The 24,024-nt window shown below is 41.4% G+C and overlaps 1 protein-coding gene across 1 annotated transcript in view; it reads right to left on the bottom strand.

Moving 5' to 3' along the window:
- Positions 1–24,024, bottom strand: part of FOXK2 (forkhead box K2) — a 65,907-nt gene that overhangs the window by 2,762 nt on the left and 39,121 nt on the right. The window contains exons 2-8 of the mRNA XM_089533717.1: positions 17,962–18,156; positions 14,605–14,752; positions 12,669–12,815; positions 10,991–11,184; positions 8,571–8,746; positions 5,796–6,092; positions 5,387–5,596 (exon numbers count right to left, since the gene is read on the bottom strand). Coding sequence (XP_089389843.1) covers positions 5,387–5,596; positions 5,796–6,092; positions 8,571–8,746; positions 10,991–11,184; positions 12,669–12,815; positions 14,605–14,752; positions 17,962–18,156 — 1,367 coding nt within the window. The remainder of the gene's footprint in view (positions 1–5,386; positions 5,597–5,795; positions 6,093–8,570; positions 8,747–10,990; positions 11,185–12,668; positions 12,816–14,604; positions 14,753–17,961; positions 18,157–24,024) is intronic.

Genomic DNA, 24,024 nt, shown 5'->3' with positions numbered 1-24,024 from the left:
GTAAACAACCTGTCCTTCTTCATGGTCTCTGAGAATCACACTAATGGGTTAGACTGACAAGCTGAATGTCTCCCGGAAGAGGGTGTATCCTGGCAATAAATAAAGGTATTAAACCAGGAAACAGTGTGAGCGTGTGTCATTAACAGTTGTCAACTAACCTCAGTGAACTGCAGAAAGAAGCACAGCTCTGCCAAAGGCTGCCTTACAGCGGTGTCTGGTATCAAGTCTGTAATGCTTGATAAAGGTCAGTGCTTGTGACCAGACTGCAGCCTTAGAAATGTCCTCCAAGGAGATGCCGGACAAGAAGGCAGAGGAAGTGGCTACTGCCCTGGTTGAATGGGCTCGAATTTAAGCAGGGGGAGTCTTCCCAAGAAGTTCATAATAAAGGTGGATAGTGGAGAAACGTTGAGGGGTGACAGGCAATCCCCATTTAGGGAGAGAGTATCAGAAGAAAAGCTGTCAAGAACGCTTCGAGACCTAAGTCTTGTCAAGATAGAAAGCCAAAGCCTGACTGACATTGAGAGAGTGGTGTCGACGCTCAATGTCGGTGGTCGGGTTCGGGGCAAACATTAGGAGAATAATGTCTTGGTTAAGATGGAAGATACAAACTATCTTTGGCAGAAAGGAAATGTCCAGTCTGAGGACAATCTTATCCTTGAAGAATTTGAGGTAGGGAGAGTCAGTACAGAGGGCACAGATTCCACTGGCCCAGTGTGCAGAGGTCAGTGCGACCAGAAATGCCGTCTTCCAGGTGAGGAGCCTAAGGTCACAGGAAGCAAGAGGTTCAAAGGGAACTGTAGACAGGGCTGCCAAGACAAGTTGGAAATCCCAAGCTGGAGCCGGGGCTGTAGTTGGGGGATTGAGATTGTTGAGGCTCTTGAAAAATTTCTTTATTAGGGGGTCGACAAAAAAGGAGGGGCAGCCAGAAAACTGAAAGTGGGCATAGATTGCCGTGAGGTAACATCTCAAGGAGGAGATGGAGAAGCTGGACCCGGAGAGGGAGTTGAGAAACTCAAGGACAATGGGGACATCAACCTCCGAGGAGGATAGGCCCCTGTCAGTAAGGAAATTTGTTCCACTTGAAGGAGTAGGAACACTGAGTGGAAGGCTTATGAGAAGTCAAGATGACCTTTCGAACTGGAGCTGAGAGACGGTTCAAGGCAGAATCCTCCAAGCCAAGAGGTGGAGAGTCTTGACATCCAGGTGATGAACCTGACCATTGTGGAGGGTCAGAATGTTGGGACGGAGAGGCAAGGCTGAAACTGGTTGTTGGAGAGGTGGAGAAGAGGAGTGAGTCACAGTTGTCTCGGCCATCAAGGGGTGACAAGGATCACATCTGAGCGGTCTGTTTGGAGCTTGGCTATCACTGTTGTGATGAAAGGGAAGGAAGGAAATGCATAGACCATCTTGTCCGGCCAGCGGAAGAGGAAGGCGTCTCCTAATGACTGGTCAGATGGAGTCCTGGAGCAAAACTGACTGCATTGGAAGTTCAGGTGGGAAGCAATGTTCGGAGTTCCCCAGAGGGAGAACAAGTGGTGCACAACGTGAGGATTGAGTTGTCACTTATGACAGGAGTCTGGAGCTCTGCTCAGTCTGTCTGCAAGCTCGTTCTCCTCCCCTGGGAGGTGGATGGCTTGTAGAACGATGTGCCTGGGGACACACCAGTTCCAAATCTGGGGGGTGAGATCGAGGACGGTGGAAGATCTGGTTCCTCCTTGCTTGTTGATGTAATACATCACCGTCGTATTGTCGGTGATGAGCAAGACCACCTGGTTTCGAAGCAAGGTTTCGAAAGACCTCAGGGCCTTCCAGACCGCTAACATTTTGAGGGCATTGATATGGGGCGCTCTGCTGGAGACCATTCCCGTTGACAGAGAGATAGTTGCAGAGGGTACTCCATCCAGTGGTGGAAGCGTCTGTAGTGAGCATGACCTGAGCCTGAGGAGGCAGGGAAGGCATGCCCATGCAGGCGTTCCATGGGTTGAGCCACCAATGGAGGGAGCGAGACACTGGCCTCGAGATGGTGATCCATTTCTGTGGATGGTTGTAGGCTGGACTGAAGACGGAGAGAAACCAGAATTGAAAGGGGCGCATGCAGAGCCGGGCCCACGGAGTGACGTATGTTGTGGATGCCATGTGTCCCAGCACCACATGACCAGTTCTCGCCCTGATGCATCTGGAGGTGAGGCAGCACTAAATTGAAGACTTGAGGTTTGTGAACCTGTCGTGGGGAAGATATGCTCTTGATGACGTGGAATCTAACATGGTGCCTATGAATTGTGCTCTTTGGGTGGGACAAAGAGTGGATTTTTCTGGGTTAACCATGAGTCCCAAGGCTCGAAGGAGAGAGAGAGAGCATAGCTGAGGTGATTGGAGAGCATGTGTCTGTTTGGAGCAATGAACAACTACTCATCAAGGTATGGAAAGACGATGATGTTCTGCTGGTGGAGGAATGCTTCTACGACTGCCATGCACTTAGTGAACACCCTCAGTGCCATGGAAAGCCCGAAAGGCAAATCACAGTAGTGAAAGGAGTCAGGACCAGCAGAAAAGGCAAGGTGATTCCGGTGGTCCTCTTGGATGCTGATGTGGAAATAAGTGTCCTGAAGGTCCAAAGTGGCGAACCAATCTGAGTCCTGTAATAGGAGTAAGATGGAAGCAAGAGTTACCATATGTCCTTATGGAAAAGGCCCAAAACATCAAAGGGGAGTTCTCTAGTGGCCAGTCTGGCCTGGGGTGTCAGGTCAGACAACCTCAGCCAGGCATGGCGACGGAGAGTAACGGCACCTGAAAGTTGTCTGGCAGTGCAATCGGCAGAATGTCTGGCCGAGGTGATTTGTTGAGAGGCCAGAGAGTGTGCCTGGGCGTGGATTGTAAGAGCTAGGCGTTTCTTTTCCTCTGAGAGATCATCATAGAGGAGAAGGGCACATTCCCACAAGTCCTGCTGGTAAGCGGCCATACAGGCCGTGTAGTTTGCAACTTTGAGGTCCAAGATTGCTGAGGCATAGGACTTCCAAGCCATGGTGTCCATTCTGCAGCCCTCCTTGTCATTAGGAAAGAATGCATCTTTGGGTGTAAAATGGAGTTGGGAAGTTTAGACAATGGCTGATTTTGGACAAGAATGCTCGAAGACCCAAGAATCATCGGAGCGGGTGATCCTGTACAAGTTGTCCAGCTTCTTGGAGAGAGGCTGAGAAGAAGAAGGGACAGTCTAAGAGCGCTTGACAATCTTTGACATGGAAGGCAAGAATGGGAATGAAGGATGGGTTGGGACCCTATCCTGGACATGTTCATCAATGGGATCTAGAGCTTTGGAGTTGGTGTGGAGAACCTTGACACGGAGAGGTTCATTCAGATCATCTGTTTGGCAAAAGACTTGATGTCATCAGTGGGGGAAGGCGCCTCATGAACAGTGAGGGCCTGACTCTGGTGAACACGGGAGTAGTCCGATTCAGAATAGTCGGGCGACTCGGATGAGGCCGAAGGAGCCCTGAGGTGATGCCTTGAATACAAAGGAGAGGTCCAGGAGGCCGGAGGAGCAGTGTAGACAAGAGGAGCCTGATGAAAAATAGCATGCGATGCAAAGGCCTGCGGCTGGTCCATGTGGAACATTGTGGAAGGAGGATGGGACTGAAGGGCTGCTGCCAAAGCGGAGGCCGTACGAGAAGGAAACCAGGGTTCCTCAGTACCGAGGGCCTGAAAAAAACGTCCGGCTCAAACTTCTGAAGGGTCGAGGGAGGTAATAGGTGCCCGTCTCGTCATCAAAAAGGAGGTCTCTACCAGAGGGTTTTGGGAAGCTATAGGAGAGTTTTTCCTCAGGTTTATCTTCAAACTGGATGACCTCGGAGGTCTGAGAAAGACGATCCACAGGGACACATTGAGACGCCATCAAGTCCGAATCCGTGAGTTGATGAGAAGCCTCAAGCTCCGCATCGGAGAGCTGGTAAGGTTCAGGAAGCCCCTGAGGAATTGGAGAGACTTGGCTCGAGGTGGAGAGCGGAGGTCGTCTCAAGAAGGAAGAGGTGTGCTGGTCTGAGTGGGCAGTTGGCCACATGGCACAGAGCCCGAGTCCATAATGACGGGAGACAAGGGCTGTTCAGTATGGGACCAACAGCTGGCATCCAAAGATGTCAAAGGGCAAGACTTTTTGTCCTTAAGATGACATGACTCTCTGCCCTTGTCCTTAGAAGACTTATGCTTCTTTTTATCGGACTTGGAGCCATCTAAGGATATTTTCCGCTTAGGGGAGGGTTGCTGCCCGGACTCCTGATCATCAGTCACCCTGCGTTTCTCCAAAGTAGGAGAATGTGGAACCTCAGTGAAGGGTATGCCTTCAGCAGAAGGAGCCTTGGCAGTGACCTTAGAAGGCGCAGGAGGCTTGGAGATTTGTGCGTATAGTAAAGAATGAAGGTGCATCTCCCTGTTTTTCCTGGCCTGAGGTGTAAAGGCCTTGCAGTGAGGGCACGTAGAGGCATTGGGATCCTTGCCCAGACAAAGGAGGCACATAGAGTGGCCATCCTGGCTGGGAATCTTTCCTCTGCACTCGGTGCATCTCTTGAAAGAGTGCAAGGACATCGTCAAAAACCAAAGAAGAGAGAATGGTCAAACAAGCCAAAAAATACCGTTGATCAGAGTTCAAAACAAGTCCAAATCACTATCCAAAGAGAAGTCAAAGCCAAAACGTGGCCAAAAGCAAAAGAAGGAGCGAATTCCAAGCGAGGTTCCCTGTGCTGCTCACGCGGCAGACAAAAGGAACTGGGAAAGGGCGGGAAGACACCAAGCCTATATAGAGGGTGGGCTGATCTACCGCCAAAAATACTTCCCTAGCGATTCCAGTAGGATCTGAAATTGCTATGCAGGCATACAATAACCCATTTATATGCTTCGCAGAAGAAGCATGTGGGCCTATCCTTACACATGGAAGCAAGTTGCTCAGGGCCTTTAAGAAAGTCCTAGCTGTGAAGTGTGTTGATCCAATGTCATGTGTAAGATTATGCAGATTTCACAAAGAATAGCTTCCTTTCAGCTTACTAATCCTTTCTTACAGCTTTGCTCAAATTTGCCCTTGTTCAAATAAACCAGATTCTAGTTGTTCAAAGCAGAGACCAGTAATTAAACCCAAAGATGTGAGCATGACCAGTTGGTTTTTGGATTGCCCCTACCCTCTTTCCATCATACATGTGCCTTTGATTACAAAACCAGCTGGCCATGTGGTATGGGGAGTGCTTTGTCCAAAAATACAAAAGCAAAACCTTTCTGGAGAAGTCAATCAAATTCTTAAGGAAGAATTTATAACAATATTGAGATATCATAATCCACATGTTCTGGATATCATTAATGCTAAAGACAATTTGCAGCACCCTAAGATATAACTCCAAATGCTTACCTGAGTTAGCCTGACCTTGAATTGCTGTGGTGATGGGTACTATGTGTGTTCCATTCTGAGTTACAGTTTTTATTGGTAGCTGGTGTTGACCTAGAGGTGTTTGTTGCACTAGAGTAACCGTCTGTAAGGGTGTATTCTGAGATGTCTGAATGATCCGACTAGCAGCTCCTATAGTTGTATGGCTAACTGCAGGTATAGGCTCCACTTTAACTGGGAAGAGAGAAAATAAAGACGAGTTAAAGATCATGGTTCAACATAAAGTACAAAATTGGGCAAAATGTCTAACTTAGCACATCCTCAAAAAAAAATCCTGTATAAAATTAAAAACCAGTTTTTCTATTTATAACCAAATAAAGATAAGAATATTTGGACTTCATTAGCCCCAGGGTGAAATCAGCCAAATTCTCACCTTTCATTTCATTATGGTCTCCATTCTCTTGAGGTTCTCCTTTTGGCTGAGCCACCACTGCTGCCTGCGTGACCACAGCTTGTCCAGCTACAGTGTAAGTATTTGCTGGTGCTAATCCAGTCACATTTGTGACAGACACAGCTGGGATCTGATGAACAACGTGAACTGTTTGTACTACAGGCTGTTGGGACGTTGATGTTGTCACAGGAGTAGCAACAGTGTAAGTGACAGGTTTCATTGTTTGTGGTAGCTGCCTCTGTACAGTAATTAAAACAGGCTGGCTAGATAAGGGTGATCCTACAAAAAAAGGCATAGAAAAAGTGGTTATGTCTTCTGCCATTTCTTCCTTGAATTAAATTTCTCCCTTCCCTCCCCTCCAGCAGCTTCCACAGCTATCAGAACAGTCAACACAACAGTCAGAAACTCTACTTGTTCTCTCTCCAGCAGAGGGTCACATCAGGCCAAAAAATAAAAATAAAATTGCTGCAAGAAGCAGGGAATCAAAACTATGGTAATGCTGTAAACAGTTAATACAACAATTTTGTACACACTCACAAAAATGTAATTTATTTTTATTTTTAATTTATTTTAATTTTGCCTTTCTCCCAGCATGGAACCCAAATTAAATCACTGAAGAGCAGAAGCTCAGTGGTAGAGCATATGCCCTACACACAGAAGGTCCCAGATCCAACCCCCCACATTTTTAAGTGCAGCTGTGAAACAACCCTGCTGAAACTCTGGAGATCTACTGTCAATTTCCATTTGGCCCACCAGTTTCACTCCCATACTCCACCCACCTTCCCCTTTGGCACAGAAAACTGCCATTCAGCTCTACAGCCTAGAATTCAAAATAATAGGGTAGCCTATGCTATAGCAGACACAGCAGCTTCCTCCAGCCTTTGAACCTCCGTAAGGTACCACATGAGTAAAGTATTCTATGCTGAACTGTTTGCTGCCTGTTTGCCTGACACTCTTCTAATCAACCCAGCTGTGGGTTGCTTCACTGACTCTCCCACCAGCCTACCAGCCAATCCAACTACCATCCTGCAGTCCCAGTATTTGGGGGAAAATGGCAATGGCAAAATCATACGCGGTGGCTAGAAGTAGTGCTGAGGTTAAGGCACATATACTGGTTGGTCGAAAGGAAATTACTGTTGAAGTCCTAAACTCAAGCAACTATGCTATTCTTGTGATTCCATGGTAATTGCCCACTGGCCAAAAAAAGGCATGTGAGAACCATCTTTAAGAATCTGAAGGGAAGTTAAATAGAAGATGAAACAAGTTTGTTTCTTGCTGCTCCAGACGCTAGAGCATAAAGTAATTACAAACTAATTTTGAAAATAATTTGTGTGTTTTTTTTAAACCCAAACACGTTCTGGCACCTCAAAGACAGCTGCTGTTTTGGAAATTGCCTTTAAAAAATCTCTGCCATGGATTTAATGGCTGACCTTGGGCTTCTCTTACAGCCTCCCAAGCTGGTCATATATGACCCAATGTCTGTATATCTTCCTGGTTCAGCACAGTGGTCAGTGCTGGAGTAGGACCTGGAAGATCCAACCTGACACGCTTACTGTGAAGATAAAGTAAAGAAGAAAAGAGCCATGTACTGTATCTTACACTCACTGAAGGAAAACAAGGACATAAACAAAACTAATAAATAAATTATCCCTGATCTGCAGTAACTCAAATGTATATTTGCTCTTGTTTATGGAGACCAGTCCAGTTTATAAAACTGGCAACTGTGACAGGCTTCTACTTGAGCAGCCATTTTGTGATCAGTCTACACTGGTGTCCTGTGAAATTCTAATAAACACAGAAAACCTCACAAAGCAGATTAATCTGTAAAGGAAGAGTGAAGCTTCCCATCTATGCATAAAAGGGTGCTTTAAATTAAAATTTGCATCCCACCCATGCATATAATATAATAACTGCACCATGAATAAATTATTGAGAAACAGGTGTCTCAATACAGCATCTTCCTGTTTAAAGATGACTTTTAGAACCAATTCATACATGAATGTCCTTATCCATGTTTATGTGAGCATATCACCCAAGAACCTTACTTGGGAGAGAGAAAAGTGCATCTCTGTTAAATGCTGATACTGCAGCCACAAGTTTGACAGTTCGATCCCTGGGGCTCCACAGTTGACTCAGCCTTTTAGCTTTTCGCAGGTTGGTAAAATGAGTACCTAGCTTGTTGGGGACAACTGACTTACAGATTGTAAACTGCTTAGAGAACGCTTTCACCGATAAGCAATACAGAAATGTTCATGCTATTGTTATTGCTAAATATGGCAGCTTCCAGGTTCAAAGAGTTTAATATAGCATGCCATCATTTCTTCCATATGTAGTGATATAGATGTTCATGACAGTCATTCAAACAGACCACTCATATCAACAGTACTCTCCCTTCTAAAGCTGGACTGGTGTTGGTGTGACAAGGAGCAATTCTGTATACTTTTCTCTTGACACAGTCTTGAACATCCAGCAGAATCCAAATGTGCAAAGATCACACTACGGCAGCCTCCATGCTATTTGAAGACCACCACCATGAAACCTGATGTGCTTCAACTCCTCAGCATCCCAAAAATATAGGAAATTCTATCAACTCTTCACTTAATACAGCACATTTACACATTTTATTTTCATTTTTATTTCTTTCTTCAAATAAGTGTTTTTTAAAAGCAAAGCCTACCTTATATTCTCCATCAGTTTGCATAGTGTTAATATGCTGTTACTTTATATATGAATACACAAACTGCATGAAAAACTCACCTGGAGCACTCTGTGCAAACCGTGCTTCTTGTATTACTGCTAATTTTGGCTGGATAGTGCTCGGCTCAGGCTCCATTGGTACAGGAGACCCTTCCCTTGACAAGCTCTCTGGGGTCTGCACACCACTTGAATGAGCAGATAACACTCCAGAATGATTAGGGGAAGCTGGGGCACTTCTGAAAAGAGATAATAAAATGAACCACTTTTAGATTTCACTACAGTTAGGATTATCTACCTCATCCACCTACCAATCATTTAATGCATGTACCTTTCACAAGGAGGAGCTCTATGATTGTTGGTTAAGTGGAACTACACATTACTTATTGTGTCTAGAGTTTTGCAGAAAAAGCTCAAAAGTGGACTAGATGACAGCTGTTGAAAAGCAAAAGATGGGAGGGGACAGGATAGAAGAAAATGAAAATGAGTGAATTTTCTTAAAGTAACAGAACCATGTGCCCTGTAGGATCATCAGATAGAGAATTCCCTGAATTTTGTCTTATCCATTCTCCTTGGCTTTTCTAACACCATTCTCTACACTGCAGAAGGTGGTTCATATTTTTCTTTTACCAGATTTCACTATTGAGACAATACTTACAAAAGAAAACTACAGATCACTTGAAATTTGAACTATTATCTTAATTTTTAAGCTTCATCAGAACTGCTATTTTTTTAAGAGAAATCTCTGTATAAAAAGACATGAACTGAGGATTCTTTATGAAAGAATTACTAACTTTTTCATAACTATATTCTCCTAAAGAGTGCCTAGAGACAATGAAATCTAGTTATCTGCTGGAACAGATGAAACTATTAATGAAATTCTTTCCAAAAACATTTGCTTGAAAAAGGCACCCCAAAACAATCAGAGGTAACTGTACCAGCCAGTAGATACAACTCCTCCTCCTCATTTTAAAGAGATAACCTTGGATCCAGAATTAATCATAGTTAAACAGGACCCTACTGAACTTAACAGAAGTTACTGACTCTTCACTGATTTCAATGATCTACTTGAAGCATGACTAAGTCTGACAGCTAGTCTTATCCCCAGGACAAAGGGGGATCTCAGGGGGATCAAGTCCAAACCCCCAACCAAAAGCTGTATGTCCCCCACTTAACTCCTTTCAGATAATTCTGTGCCAGAATAAGAAGGCATGATTAATTGCTTCTTGTTCTAGGGCTCAAAACTACCTCATACAGGATGTATGGAAGTGAATCCAAGTGACTTTTAAGAGGAAAATCCAGTTTCTGAACAGACAAATGACATTGGAGAAGGGGTGTTCAGCCCAGCTGATTCTTGCAAATCAATCCCTCTTCTCCTGCAACAGAGCATTTTAATTCTCTGCTTTCAAACATGTGTTTATAAGTGATGCAATAATCCCCTAGTGCACAAATGACAAAACTAACTGGAAGGGGTAACCTGGAGCACAGGAACAGCAACCCAGGGGAAAGCTATTCCCTGCTTTACAGTTTCTCCATTCCCAAAGCATTTCTTCCTGATTAGAAAAGAAAAATAAAGGCCATTAGATATGATGAGTGAGGTTCAAAAGGTGCATGAAGAAAATATGCCTTGAGCTATGTGGCAAACCAAAAGTAATAATTTTCAGTCAAAGGGCATTTTGAGTGTATGTGTTTCCTTTCTGCTACCAAATACAGACATACCTCAGTTAACAATGCCCCTCTGTTAACTAACAAATGTGTGGCAAGAGGGAACCTAGGCAATCACTACATCAATAATGCAACCCAGCACTTGTGTGAGCCAAATACAGTCAACCTTCTGTATCCACAGAGTCTTTATTCATGGAATCAACCATTCGTGGTTTAAAAATATTTTTAAAAATATAAATTCCAAAAAGCAAACCTTGATTTTGCCATTTTATATATGGCACAAATTTTACTACCCCACTGTATTTAATGGGACATGTGCACCAATAGATTTTGGTATCCACATGAGGTCCTGGAGTCAAACTCCACTGGGGATACCAAGGATACACTGTATATACACCTAGCCACCACAGGCACTGCCTAGAGGGAGCTAAGAAATGCTTCCAAAAGGATTACAGCTGAGAAAAACAGTGTTACTAGCCAATATCATAGTATGGGGAAAATGTAATGCCCCAGAGTTATTTATTTATTTAATACACATCTGTATTGCTCAACAGCAGACAGTATAATAACCTGAGCATGATGTAAAACCCATCAAACCTCAAAAAGCAATTTTAATGGCTTCTCACTGCAAACAAATCATATCGAATGTCTCTTCCTAATTTGGGAAATGTGCTGTTGTTACAAACTTTACTTTAGCCTTAGCAATATTGCTTTCACTTAAAAAGAACTGTCATTATTCTATGCTGTTACACTGGTTTATACTTAAAATGATGCCTCTGGAAGTGTATATTTTTAAGTCCCCAACTTCGATTCCTTACCTAGAAGAAAGAGGTCCCAGTGGGGTTCTAAAGCAAGGTACTCCCCTCGGCCGCCTTTTCCTAAAAGCCTGCTCTATCAATTTGCTTTCAGAGGCAGGGTCTATCCTCCAGAAGGAGCCTTTGCCTGGTTCTTCCTGGGAGCGTGGTACTTTGATGAAATAACGATTCAGAGAAAGATTGTGACGTATTGAATTCTATGGGATATAAAAGATATACAGAAATCATCCATCTCTTCCATATCAAGCTAGAATGTGGCCCAATGCAAAGGTCTCTACTCCTAATGAAACAGTCCTCAGCCATTACATACTCATCAGGTAACTCCGTCTTTCACTGTAATTTGGGAAGGGGGAAAATAGGACTATTTATATAAAATCTGATAGAGTATGCCCTCAAATACATGAAGTTCTCATGTCTTCTCCTCTATTAACCATTCATGGAAGTGTTAATGGAAAACTGCTTAAAAGATTTTATTATATCAAGTTTATGTAAGTACTTCAAATACCCATGCCTTTTCTCATTTCAACTTTTTTCCTGCTTTCTTAACTGAAATACTTCAAATTCTGCTAACAACCACCTAGCCTTAAAATTCATTTGGTGAACTCAGTCACCTTGCTTAGTGTTTGCAAAACATCATGTTTTTTCCTCAAATCTGCTCACAAACTCACTTTTTGCTTCCCCAACATACTATACCAATCTATAGTTTTCAAGTCTTCATGGTGTTGCCCTACATTGTCTTTGAAACTCTCAGAGTGAGCTAAATTCCTGGGATGTATACAGCAATGTATTTAGATTTCTTCAGAATCAGAGAAGATGAGCTTCTCTTAATTAGAAAAACATGGGGGGGGGGGGGGAGATGGAGGAACCTGTGCCAGAATTGTAAGCAACCTAAGGAAGGCCACAAACTTTTGTACTAAGGCATTTCCCACAAAATTTGAATTTTCTGTACACATTCTTGAGTATGTCATACATTGTTTTCAATCTTTGCTTCACCTCTTTTCTGTCCAGCACATCATATGGACATCTGCCAATGAACCATCATTAGGGGTATCTGCCAATGGAATGGCATCCATCAGCAGAGAAAACTGCCCTCTCAGCTCAGAACCACACCTGTTACCTGATGTGTACTCTGAAAGGTTGGAGGCTCTCCAGACTAGATTTTGGGGGCATACAGAGGTGGGGTGCAGGATGTGAGGATGTGCAAGTTCTGCTGTGCAAGCAGAAGCTTGCTCGTGCAATGTTGGGCATACTCCTAAAACAAAACATTCAAATCAGAGTACATGTTATTCAGTTTGGATGCTTATGCTAGTAGAATCTGGAGAAAGGAGCATGGAAGAGCACAGACAACTCCGGCAGCCATTTGATTTTTAACCTACTACTGTCATAGACATCTAGTTCTGGATTTCTTTTTAAAACCCTTCTCTCCCTAAAACCATGACATTCGTTGTAGCTAACAATTAATTGAGACATAAGTGTAGGGTGTTTTGATGAGAAATGTATGGTCATTTCTGTAGACTGAAAGAGAAACCACAGTGCGCCATTTCTGAAACAGCTAGTCATTTTGTTTTTGAAAGCTCTTAAGTGTATTTTACAAAACTAAAGAAACTGGGCAGATCATTAGACACTTGTCCAAACATTTTTATTTATTTATTTATTTATGGAACACATTGGTTAAATTTACCTGCCAGCCCTTGTCTGCTGTTCTGTAGTAAGGATAGTTTTTAGTTATGTGCGTATAAATTCCATTTAGTGTAAGTTGCTTATCAGGTGCCATGGTAATTGCTTGTACTATTAGTTGTGCATAGGAATAAGGTGGTTTGGAGTCATCCTGGGGGAAAAAAAGATAAAATATGTCCATTATAAAAGCAGTTTATCCCTTTAGTACCACTAACAGCACTGTATCTATTATTTTATTGTAATACAAGAGGTAAAATAAGAATAATCAATAAACATAGACAGATCTAATAATTTACATGAACGATCTTTATGATGTTACACATAAAAACAGTTTGTTCTCGCAGTCCAATGTGGTAAGTATACAATCATCTGAGGACCACTGCAGAATGTTAGATGAAACTAGGCGTAGTGACTTATAGGGACAGACAGAGAGGGAGGTTCTGTTTGGAAAGACATGAAGAAGAGGAGGAGGAGGAGGAGGAGGAGGAGGAGGAGAGTGACAGACAAGATAAGGGTTTGAATGAAGGCAGTGACGGGGAGGGTTTGAGTTTGGGGGTGAGGAAAATCATGTATTATATGTTAATACATAATTTGTTAGAAGTTAATATATAGTTTGTTAGAAGTGTCAACGTTTAAAGCCCTCCATGGGCTGGCCCCTCCCTACTTATCAGACCTTATTTCCCCTCACCTTCCCACTAGGGCCCTCCGTTCTGGCAGTCAAGGTCTGCTGTCCCAGCCCAGGATTTCCTCTGCCCCATCTAGGATTCACCCCTTTTCACTCGCTGCCCCTCACTCCTGGAACCTTCTTCCCCCGCGAGCAAGAGCCATCACTTCCTTAACCAGCTTCAAAACAGAGCTGAAGACCATCCTGTTCAGAGAAGCGTTCCCAGGCATTGCATAATTGTCACTTGCTATTTGATGTTCTTTTGTTGTCTGTTTATTGAATCATTTCCTGTATTGCTATGTATTTTATATGTATTATCTTACTAGACAGGCCCCTTCCCCACCACCACTCCCTTCTCCTTCTGTGTCGTGTCTTTTTAGATTGTAAGCCTGAGGGCAGGGAACCGTCCAATTAATAAGATTGTATGTACAGCGCTGTGTAAATTTACAGCGCTTTATAAATAAAGGTTAATAATAATAATAATAATAATAATAATAAAGTGTACCACAATAAATGAAACTATGAAAGTGTATTTGTTGGAGTGGAAAAAGTGAAACAATATCTATTTACGATCTTAAACTGTATTTAACAAAATTATACTTATTATTCCTGATAACCATGTGTACAGCTGAGTCACTGTACCAGGATTATAGCAACATTTCACCCTAAGAGTGAAAAGAACAGCCTCACATAGAAAGCAGTGGAACCAGTAGGGGTACTGATAGCAAAAATATGTGAAAAAGAGTGTGAGGATTGCAGGTGTGACTGCCATGGGTAGTGGTTAGCAAAGTGACTACTGTGGTGCAATTTTCTTGTTTAATATGGAAAATGTAACTTGTATTATACTTTTTGATGCCTCTAACAACATAATCTGACATTACAATTTATTCTTCAATATTAGTACAACTTCTTAATTAATGATTAGGGTAAATTTTCTACTTCTCATTTTCAGCATATAACAGACAAGAATACTAAGCGATAAGGGGAAAGCCTTATCGTTCTGTTCACAATTTTAATTAATATGATATGAAAAGTGTGTTATGTGTTAGAAATTATTTTTCTATGCATGCCGCAGTCTCCAAACATCAGCAAATAAAACAAGTATGATGTACAAATATATATTGATGCCATGGAGTGCAGGTTGTTTTCCAGTCTGAATTACTAAACTCTATTTAGGTATTATTGCTACTTTCACTTTTTCCAACCATGCATCTCCATTAGTACAAAAAGTTGACTCAAATATCGTTTTTACTGTATGAATTCTAACCAAAGTTACCTTTGGGCTATCTCCACCAGATGCTTCTTTGTCATTTTCTGACTGAGAATTTTCAGCCATTAGATGTAGGTCAGATGATATTACACGACCCATTTTGTACCCTGAAGAACCGGCCCCACGAGGACTAGATGGGCAGGAATTTGCAGCACTGTGGAATAGAGAGAAGTCAGCTATACCATCATAGAGTAATTCATGACAATACTGTACATCCAACAATTCTGGCAGGCACAGTAACCAGGCAATTAAAGAGTCTGCCATAATTTTACCATAGCCCTTTACTGAAACAACAACAATTCAGCATCAATTGCTTTTAGTAGCTGAAAAGGGAAAAACAAACACTGGGACCTCAAAGAGAAGATTAGAAACTATTTTATGAATTTGATGTTTCTCTGAAGGAATCACACTTACATGAACATTTTTTTCTGAAGAAGCTCTTTAAAGTTAAATGTCTGACATAATAGAAGACACACACAATACTCTCTCCAGGCAAGCTTAAAACAGCAGATGACATACATAGCTATTCAACATATATGTTGTTCTACTCAAAACATAAAAGTATACAAGGAGCAGTAAAATCCTGCCTCATTAAAGGTGGTAGAATAAAGAGCCTCATTCAAAGCATAAAGTGACAAGAACTACAAATTACTGCAGACAAGCCAATGTGCTGTTGTATGATGTCCCAATGCTCCCATTTGCAATGGAAACAGCTAAACAATAGATCTCCCACCCATGTTGTGTTTACTATTAACAATCAAGTCTGTCAATAAGTATTATTCCTCAAGAAGCCTGAGAAAAAATCCTACCACAAACTGTTTTGCTTGTTTAGCCATTTTTTCCACTTTTTTCCAGCAACAATATGCAGCCTTATCTTTTATTAGTATATATACTGAATTGAGATCAGAGAGTACATTTTATTTTGAATTTGAAAATATTTTTCCATGTATCAATTTATTTTGCAAGGTAAGTGGTTTTCTACTGGGAAGAATTTTCCATTCAGATTATACTCAATAGTGTTGAACAAAAAAAAAATTATGCAAGATACAACAGCATTGTACCCAAACATTCATGCAAAAGGTTAAATTTGTAATAAAGTTACAAGTTAATAAATAAAAGAATTGGATCCCTAATTTCTCTCTCACTTTATTCATATGTGAATACTGAATAACATGTACAGCCACTTGCCCCATGAGAAAGATGTATATGGTCACAATTACTTCTCTTGAGATATGTTGTTTATGTTTTGTTCACACAGGAAAGAATATTTTTAGAAGCTTCATGAAAGAATATTTTGATGCCAAGAAGCACCAAGAAGTTTACACTATATAGTTTTTTTTAAAATGTATGCATCTGTTTTTCTCTTTCTTAATAAAAAGATGTAAATTTAAGTGGAAAAGGGGAAATCTTTAATCTCTAAGAATGCATTCAAAAAGTGTGAGGGACTTTCTAGAAGGACCCCAGTGAAAGATATGACTACTAATCCATTTCTGGACACAATTTGCTGGTTATGATTGACTTGGGTCTAAGCTAGGTGAAAGATCATATTCTCTCATATAAGTTGCTTGGACTTTGAAATCTGCTACATCTGTTGCAGACAGAAGAGAGGGTCTTATTTTTAGTTTTTTGTGGGTTTTTCGGGCTATGTGGGTATGTTCTAGCAGAGTTTCTTTCTGACGTTTTGCCAGCATCTGTGGCTGGCATCTTCAGAAAAGGTGATCATCCATGGATGGTCTTATTTTTGGTGGCTCCTTGATTATGAAACTGACATTTGAGCTAGCCCCCTCTGTGCTTTCACTGGCAAAGACACTATTCATGTGGGTCTTCAGGTAATGGCTGCCTCTTAGAGAGGTTTTAAAATGGAAATGATTATTTTACTGCCTATTGATTAGAAAACCAGTGTGGTGTAGTGGTTTGAGTGTTGGGTTGTAGCTCTGGAGAAAATGCTTTGAATCCCTGTTTGAAACTCAGGCAAGTCACACTATTTCAGCCTCAGAGAAAAGCAAAGGTAACATTTCTCAGAATAATTCTTGCCAAGAAAATGCTGTGATAGGATCATCTTAGGGTTGCATAGGTCAGAAATGACTTGAAGGTAAACAACAAACAGCACAGCTATTCCAGACGGCCCTTCATATGCACAGATTTTTTATCCACAGATTCAATTGATTGAAAATATTCCAAAAAATGTAAATTCCAAAAAGCAAACCTTGATTTTACCAAGGTTTATCAAGAGACACCATTCTATTATGCCATTGTATTGAATGGGACTTGATCATCCATGGATTCTGATAACCACCGGGAGTCCTGGAACCAAACCCCAGCAGATGCCAAGGGTCTACTCTATTACATTATGGGCTGGAATCCTATATCATGGTCTGTATTAGTAACTTTACATATACCTAACTACATAACAGAGGTGATAAGAAACCCTATTAATTAATTAATTAATTAATTAATTGCAAAGATGTGCAATGGGATATTGGTGAGGTGTGATAATGCACACCAGTAGAGTTCAATGCACACCTGCACTCCCTAGCTAATTTCCTGATGTGTATTAAGTCCTATTGTGCATTGGATCCCACTGTGAACTGGTTCCAATACACATTGGGTCCCACTGTGCATCCATCACTTTGTTGGCTCTGCTGTGTAATATCATAACAGCAGTCCTTTACTGGAGATGGACTTTATGAAATTTCACAATTCTAACTCCCGTATACATAAACCCATGGGGGTTACAAAGATCTAACCTCCACAGAGGATTCCTGCCACTGTCTTTAAAAAGGTTTCAGTTGTTTTTTAAATAGTAAATAAGTAATTTAATTTGTATTTTAATGTTTATAATTTGTTGACTGAATCTGAATCTTTTTAATTATGTGGGAAGAAATGTCCCATCCCAGCCTTAGGAAAATGACAGGATAGAAATCAATCAATCAATCAATCAATCAATCAATCAATATCCCTCACTGACAACTTATCCTGCTGTCCCAAATGTGACTTTTTGCCAGCTATGCTCTACCACCAGATGCAAGACAAGGAACAAATTAAGGAAACTAAAGAAGTATCATGGAAAGCAACCTGCCCACTTGTCCTGCTCTTAAGCTGCCTTTCATCACCCATCTTGAACCCACACTATGGATTCAGTGAATCTACACTGAAAGGGAGAGGCCTGTCATTACAACCATTAGGTTAGCCTTGAACAATTACTGGTTTTAACTTAAAATCTGACTGGCATGATTAGGTAGTTACCAAATTCAAGGAAAGCTAAAGTAACCTTCAAGTGAAAATTTCAATCAATGTATGATTCACTATTAAATTCTGAAGTCCTATATTAATTGTTTATACAGTATCACAAAAGCTAAATACCTGATGGTTCCCGTGGGAGAAGGTAGAGGGCTGATCAGATGAGCCATGTTGTCTGGAATGTTTATTGTTAGGGGAGATATCTGGGGTTGTACAGGTTTCACTGGGGACTGCGGAGACTCCTGTTTTTCTCTCTTTTCATTGGATAAAGCTGTAAATGTTATCTTGATGTTTGTGCTGGGAAACCTGAATGTACATCTGCAAAGTAAAAGCAAAATACATTCATTAACAAGGAGGGTTTAAATATTTGCACAACTGAATCAATGGTACTTTAACAAAGCCAGAGGTAAAATTAAAATTTAAGATTACAGATTATTTGTCACCAGAGTAAGTATATTGCAATTTGTAGTAAAAATAACAGTTATAACAAATAGTCCTGAACACAGAAGTAAAGACTAGAGTTTGGCAAACAATCACAACAGCAGCATGGAATCAGAAAGGGCTGTGTGAGACCCAATTAAAAACATATAAATCTAAATAGTCTGACAATCCCAATAACAATCTCAAAAAAATCAACTTTCAATTTTAAAGTATTTCCCCTGTTTTTGAAGAAAGTTCCAAGATATGAACACAATGAAAGTAATTCATTCAAATTCAGCTACTCTATCTCTGATATGCAGGGGTTGTCTCTATGGCAATAAGGATTCAACAGATGAATTCAAGACATGAACATTCAAGAAAAACAGAACATATGCACAGAAAGACTGTCTTCTTTATTTCAGATACATTCCGAAATTTTATCTTTTGAGAATCTATGCCGTCTGTGTGTGTGTGTGATCTGAGTCACTCCAAAAGGCTTCTCTAGTATACATTATAAAGATTTTAAAAGCTCCGGGAAAGATGGCGGAGTGAAAGCTGCAACTCGCGGTAGCAGGTGAGAGAGCAGCACCGCTTATAGTATTTTTGTGGGGGAAAACCGCTCCCCCCGGTAAAGGGGACTCGGGCGGGCCCGCGGGGTCCTCTAGGACTCATTAGATTTTGCGGAAGAAGCCACAAAAGTGGCTTCTTGTGGAGGATCGGTGACGGAAAAGGAGGACGAGGGCAAACCGCGACTATAAGCAGGACGCAAGCAAGCCCCGCCGGCCCGGATTTTAGGGGAAGGATAAGAAGACAAAGGTGGAGAGGAAAGAAGCTGTTGCTGTGGATTAAGATCCTCATCAGATATACTTTACCGGAGGTAGAGAGGGGGAAATTGGATTTGGCAAAGTAATCTAAGACTGTAAACAACAAAAGGAGGAATATATAACACTGAAAGGAGGCTTTACAAACCGAGAGAGAAGCAACCCAGCCGCTAGTTTGGAGTGAAGGAGAGGAAAAGAAGGGAGACGGAGGGTGCGGAAAGAAGACAAAGTGAAGGAGAGAGAGAAGGAACTGGACTAGGAGGAGAAGAAGAAGATAAAGGACCAGGGGTGAGGAAAGGCGACATTGGACTAGGAGGAGAAGAGGACGACAGCGGACCAGGAGGAGAAGAAGACGACAGCGGACCAGGAGGAGAAGACGACGACAGCGGACCAGGAGGAGAAGAAGACGACAGCGGACCAGGAGGAGAAGAAGACGACAGCGGATTAGGAAGAGAAGAAGGAGATTGCGGCTTCGGCAGGGAGAAGGAAGGCCAAAACTTACTACTTAGCGTTTCCAAGGTCAAACACCGCGTGTAAGGAAAGGAAGTGAAGAGACAGGAACAGGAAGTGACTCTTAACAAGAAGAAGAGCGGATACAAGAAGGTCCTAATAGAGAGTCAGTGGAAGGAAAAAAAGGAAACGACACCTAGCAGTCAGGAGGAATAACTGCACCTGGAAATAGAAATAAGGAACTGAGAGAGAAGGGAAGCTGATATATGGAATACAGTGACACACAGTGGTGAGGAGGTATAATAACGGGACACTGAGAACAAAGAACTTTAAAATGATGACCAGAGGACAAGAAAAGGAGAAAAAGATGATGCAAGGGGTGGAAGTAAGGCAGATGTTGCCAAGAAGACCTTCAGTAGAACTTAAAACTGTAGACACTAACTGGAAGATACTAGAGGCGATACAAAAAATGGAGACAAGCATAAGGCAAGAAATTAAAGATTCTAGAGACGAATTAAGGGCTGACTTCAAAAAAGATATGGAAGACCTTAAAAATACAATGACAGAACTATCAGAGGACATGAAAGGAATCAAGAAGAAAGTGAGTAAACTGGAAATGAAAACTGAGGAGCTGGAAAGAGTAACGCAAGAACTAACTATGACACAAATGCAGGAAAAAGACCAAACTAAAATAAAAGAGATGAAAGACAGAAGAAAATGTCTTAAAATAAGGGGTCTAAAGGAGAAATATAATGAGAACCTGTATGATAAAGTAGTGCCAGTATTAGCGAATCTGATAGAATGTCAGCCAGAACTGCTAGATCTGGACGTGGACAAAATATTCAGGATAAGTTCAGTTGCAGCCAAAACCAGGAATTTGCCACGAGACATTGTGATTTATTTTACGAGAGAAAGAGTGAAAGATAGAATAATTCAAGAAAGCTATAAAAAGAAAATCACTGTAGATGGAAATGAAATTCAAATCTTTAAAGACATTCCCGGTGATGTGTTGAGGAGGAGAAGAGACTACGCAAATTTAACAAGAGTGCTGCAAATAAAGAACATAAGATACAAGTGGGAGCCGCTAGAAGGAATCTCTTTCATGTGGAAACAGAGATATTACAAAATAGACACAGTCGAAAAAGCAAGGATTTTTTATAACAAATGGTTCAAGGAAGACGAGAAAATGGACAAGGACTCAGAGGGTGGAATGAGAAGAGAAGAACAAGAGCAGATTCAAAGACAAAAGGAAAATGAAGAAAAAGAAAAGGAAAGAGAGGAAAAAAGGAAAGATGGAGAGAAAGATGGAGTAGAGCAAGAAGATCTTCTGATAGGAGCAACAGGAGCAACAGGAGTAGACCTGGAATGGGAGGAGGAGCTGAGGATCCTGGGAGAAAACGCAGAGGTCACAATTGAAGAAAAGAAGGAGTGGCAAGAAGTAAAGGAATAAAAAAGAAAAAAAAGAAAAAGAGGAAGAATAATAAGAAAAAAACCAAACAGTAATAAAAATGAAGTTCCTTTCATGGAACATAAAAGGAATGAACTCTGGCTACAAAAGAAAAAAGATATTTCATGAATTGGAAAAACAGAAATGGGATATTTGCAGCATTCAAGAGACGAGGATAAAGAAAAAAAGATGAAAAATACTTAAGAAATCCAAAATTGGGGGAGGTGATTATCTCAGCAGGCACAAGGAAGAAAAACGGTGTAGCAATATACATTAAAAATAAGATTCCGGTGAAAGAGGTGATAAATGATAAGGAGGGCAGATATATAGGTATAGAAGTAATGGTGAATGGGAAGCAAACACTGATAGTGGGGATCTATGGCCCAACGGGAAACAAAACAAAATTTTATAGAAATCTACTAAAGAAAATAGCAAATTTAAAATATGAATACCATATATTTATGGGGGATTGGAATGGAGTCATAAATCCAAAATTAGATAGAGTATCAAATAAAAAGATAACAGAGAATCAAGGGAAATTACCGGAAAAATTCTTTGATATATTAGATGTATTATCTTTATCGGATCCCTGGAGAATTAAAAATAAAGAACTCAAAGACCATACCTTTTTCTCAATTCCGCACAGCTCTGCTTCAAGAATAGACATGTTTCTGATATCAACGGAGATGATGAAAGAAGTGAAAGAGGTTAAGATAAAGATAAATAAAAACTCAGACCATAATCAAATTTGGCTAGAGTTAGAACAAAGAGAAAAAGAATATAATTGGAGACTGGATAACACATTGCTTAGAAATAAAGAAGTCATAAAAAAATTAAAAGAGCAAATAAAATATTTCTTCTTAGAAAATACTGAAAAAGATACTAGTATGAAAACTATATGGGATACACATAAGGCAGTAATTAGAGGAATGTTGATAAAGAGAAAGAGTGAGAGAGATAAAATATACAGAAAAGAAGTTCAGAAAATATCGGAGGAAATACAAGGTTTAGAAAAAAAGATGATATAGGAACCAAAAAATGTGAAATTGAGGAAAAGGATGAAAACTCTTAAGAAACAATTAGAAGTTAATATGGTAGAGGAGGTAAGTAAAAAAATGAAATTTATAAAACAAAGACAATTCGAACATGGTAATAAAGCAGGCAAAGTTTTAGCCTATAAAGTTAAGAAAATGAAAGAATCGAGGCAAATAGTGGAAATTTTTGGAGACAAGGGGAGTACAACGGAACAAAAGAAAATAAGAGATATATTCTTCGCATATTACAAAGAATTATATGAGGAAAAGGAAAGTAGTCAAGGCAAACTTAGAAAATTGGAAAATTATATAGAGAAAATAGAGAGGATAGAAATAGAAGAAGGACTAAAGAAACGTATAAATCAAGAGATCACAAAAAAAGAGATTAGTGAGGCGATAAAAAAGGGGGAAAAGGGTAAAGCACCTGGCCCTGATGGGTTCACCCTAGAATATTATCAGACTTTTGAAGAAGAATTGATAGGACCAATGGAAAGAGTGTTCAATAAAATTTTGATGGAGGGAGTACCTAATACATGGAAAGAGGCAAAAATAACCTTAATCCCCAAAGAAGGCAAGGACCAGAGATACACCCAGAATTATAGGCCAATATCACTTCTTAACGTAGATTACAAAATATTTACAAATATATTGGCAGAAAGAATTAAAAAAATCTTGAGTGATTGGATAAAGGAGGATCAATGCAGTTTCTTACCAAATAGACAAGCAAAACAAAATATTAGGATAATATTAAATTTGATAGAATATTACGAAAAAAAACCAGATAAGGAAGCAGCAATGATATTTTTAGATGCAGAAAAAGCCTTTGATAATTTGAATTGGAGATTTCTAACAAAAGTATTTAAAAAATTAGATTTTGGAAATAACTTGCAGTCATGGATAGAAGAGATATATAAAGAACAAAAAGCAAAACTTATAATAAATAATGTTAAAACAAATGAATTCTTAATTAGTAAAGGTACTAGACAAGGGTGTCCACTCTCCCCTCTTTTATTTATAATGTGCCTGGAAATATTATGTAATAAGATAAGACAGGAAAAAAAGATACAAGGGATTAGGATTAAAGGAGAGGAAATAAAGATTCGAGCGTTTGCAGATGACGTAATGGTCATACAGTGGATCCTCCCTATACGCGGGTTTGCCATACGCGTATTTGAGCATACGCGCATGGCAAACCCGGAAGTTGTTCCTCTCCTTCCCTCCTCTTTCCCCTCCCTCCCTCCCTCCCTCCCTCCCTCCCTACCTACCTACCTACCTAAACTAACCTACCTTCCCTCCCTCCCTCCCTCCTTACCTGTGTCGCCGCGCCGCTGCTGTCGCCGCCGCCGCTGAAAGTGGCCCGGATGCAGCCTGGAGGTCTCTTGGCCTCCAGAAGCAGCACCCAGCCGTTTTGTGGCGGCGGAGGCCGAGGCCGCGAGGGAGAAGAGGCTTGGCCTCGTCCTCCTCGCGGCCTCGGTCTCCGCCACCGCAAAATGGCCGGCTGCTGCTTCTGGAGGCCAAGGGGCCTACAAGCTGCAGCCGGCTCTTTAAGAGAGGCGGCGACCAGGGAGGAGGAGGCCAGGCCCCGTTCTCCCTGGTCGCCGCCGCTCAGGAAGAGCCGGCTGCAGCCTGGAGGACAAGGGGCCCTTGTCCTCCAAGCTGCAGCCGGCTCTTCCTCAGCAGTGGCGACCAGGAGGACAAGGCCAGGCCCCTTTCTCCTGGTCTCCGCCGCCGAAGGAGAGCTGGCTGGGCCTGGAGGCCCCTTGTCCTCGAGGCTGCAGCCGGCTCTTCCTCAGCGGCGGCGACCAGGGAGAATGGGGCCTGACCTCCTCCTCCCTGGTCGCCGCCTCTCTTAAAGAGCCGGCTGCAGCTTGGAGGACAAGGGCCACTTGTCCTCCAGGCTGCAGCCGGCTCTTTCTCAGCGGCGGCGACCAGGGAGAACGGGGCCTGGCCTCCTCCTCCCTGGTCGCCGCCTCTCTTAAAGAGCCGGCTGCAGCTTGTAGGCCCCTTGGCCTCC

Source organism: Sceloporus occidentalis, unplaced genomic scaffold (assembly GCF_023333645.1).
Source record: "Sceloporus occidentalis isolate IW3139 unplaced genomic scaffold, rSceOcc1.0.p SCAF_1, whole genome shotgun sequence".
Taxonomy (NCBI): Eukaryota; Metazoa; Chordata; class Lepidosauria; order Squamata; family Phrynosomatidae; genus Sceloporus; species Sceloporus occidentalis.
This window is presented reverse-complemented; position numbering and strand designations above follow the sequence as displayed.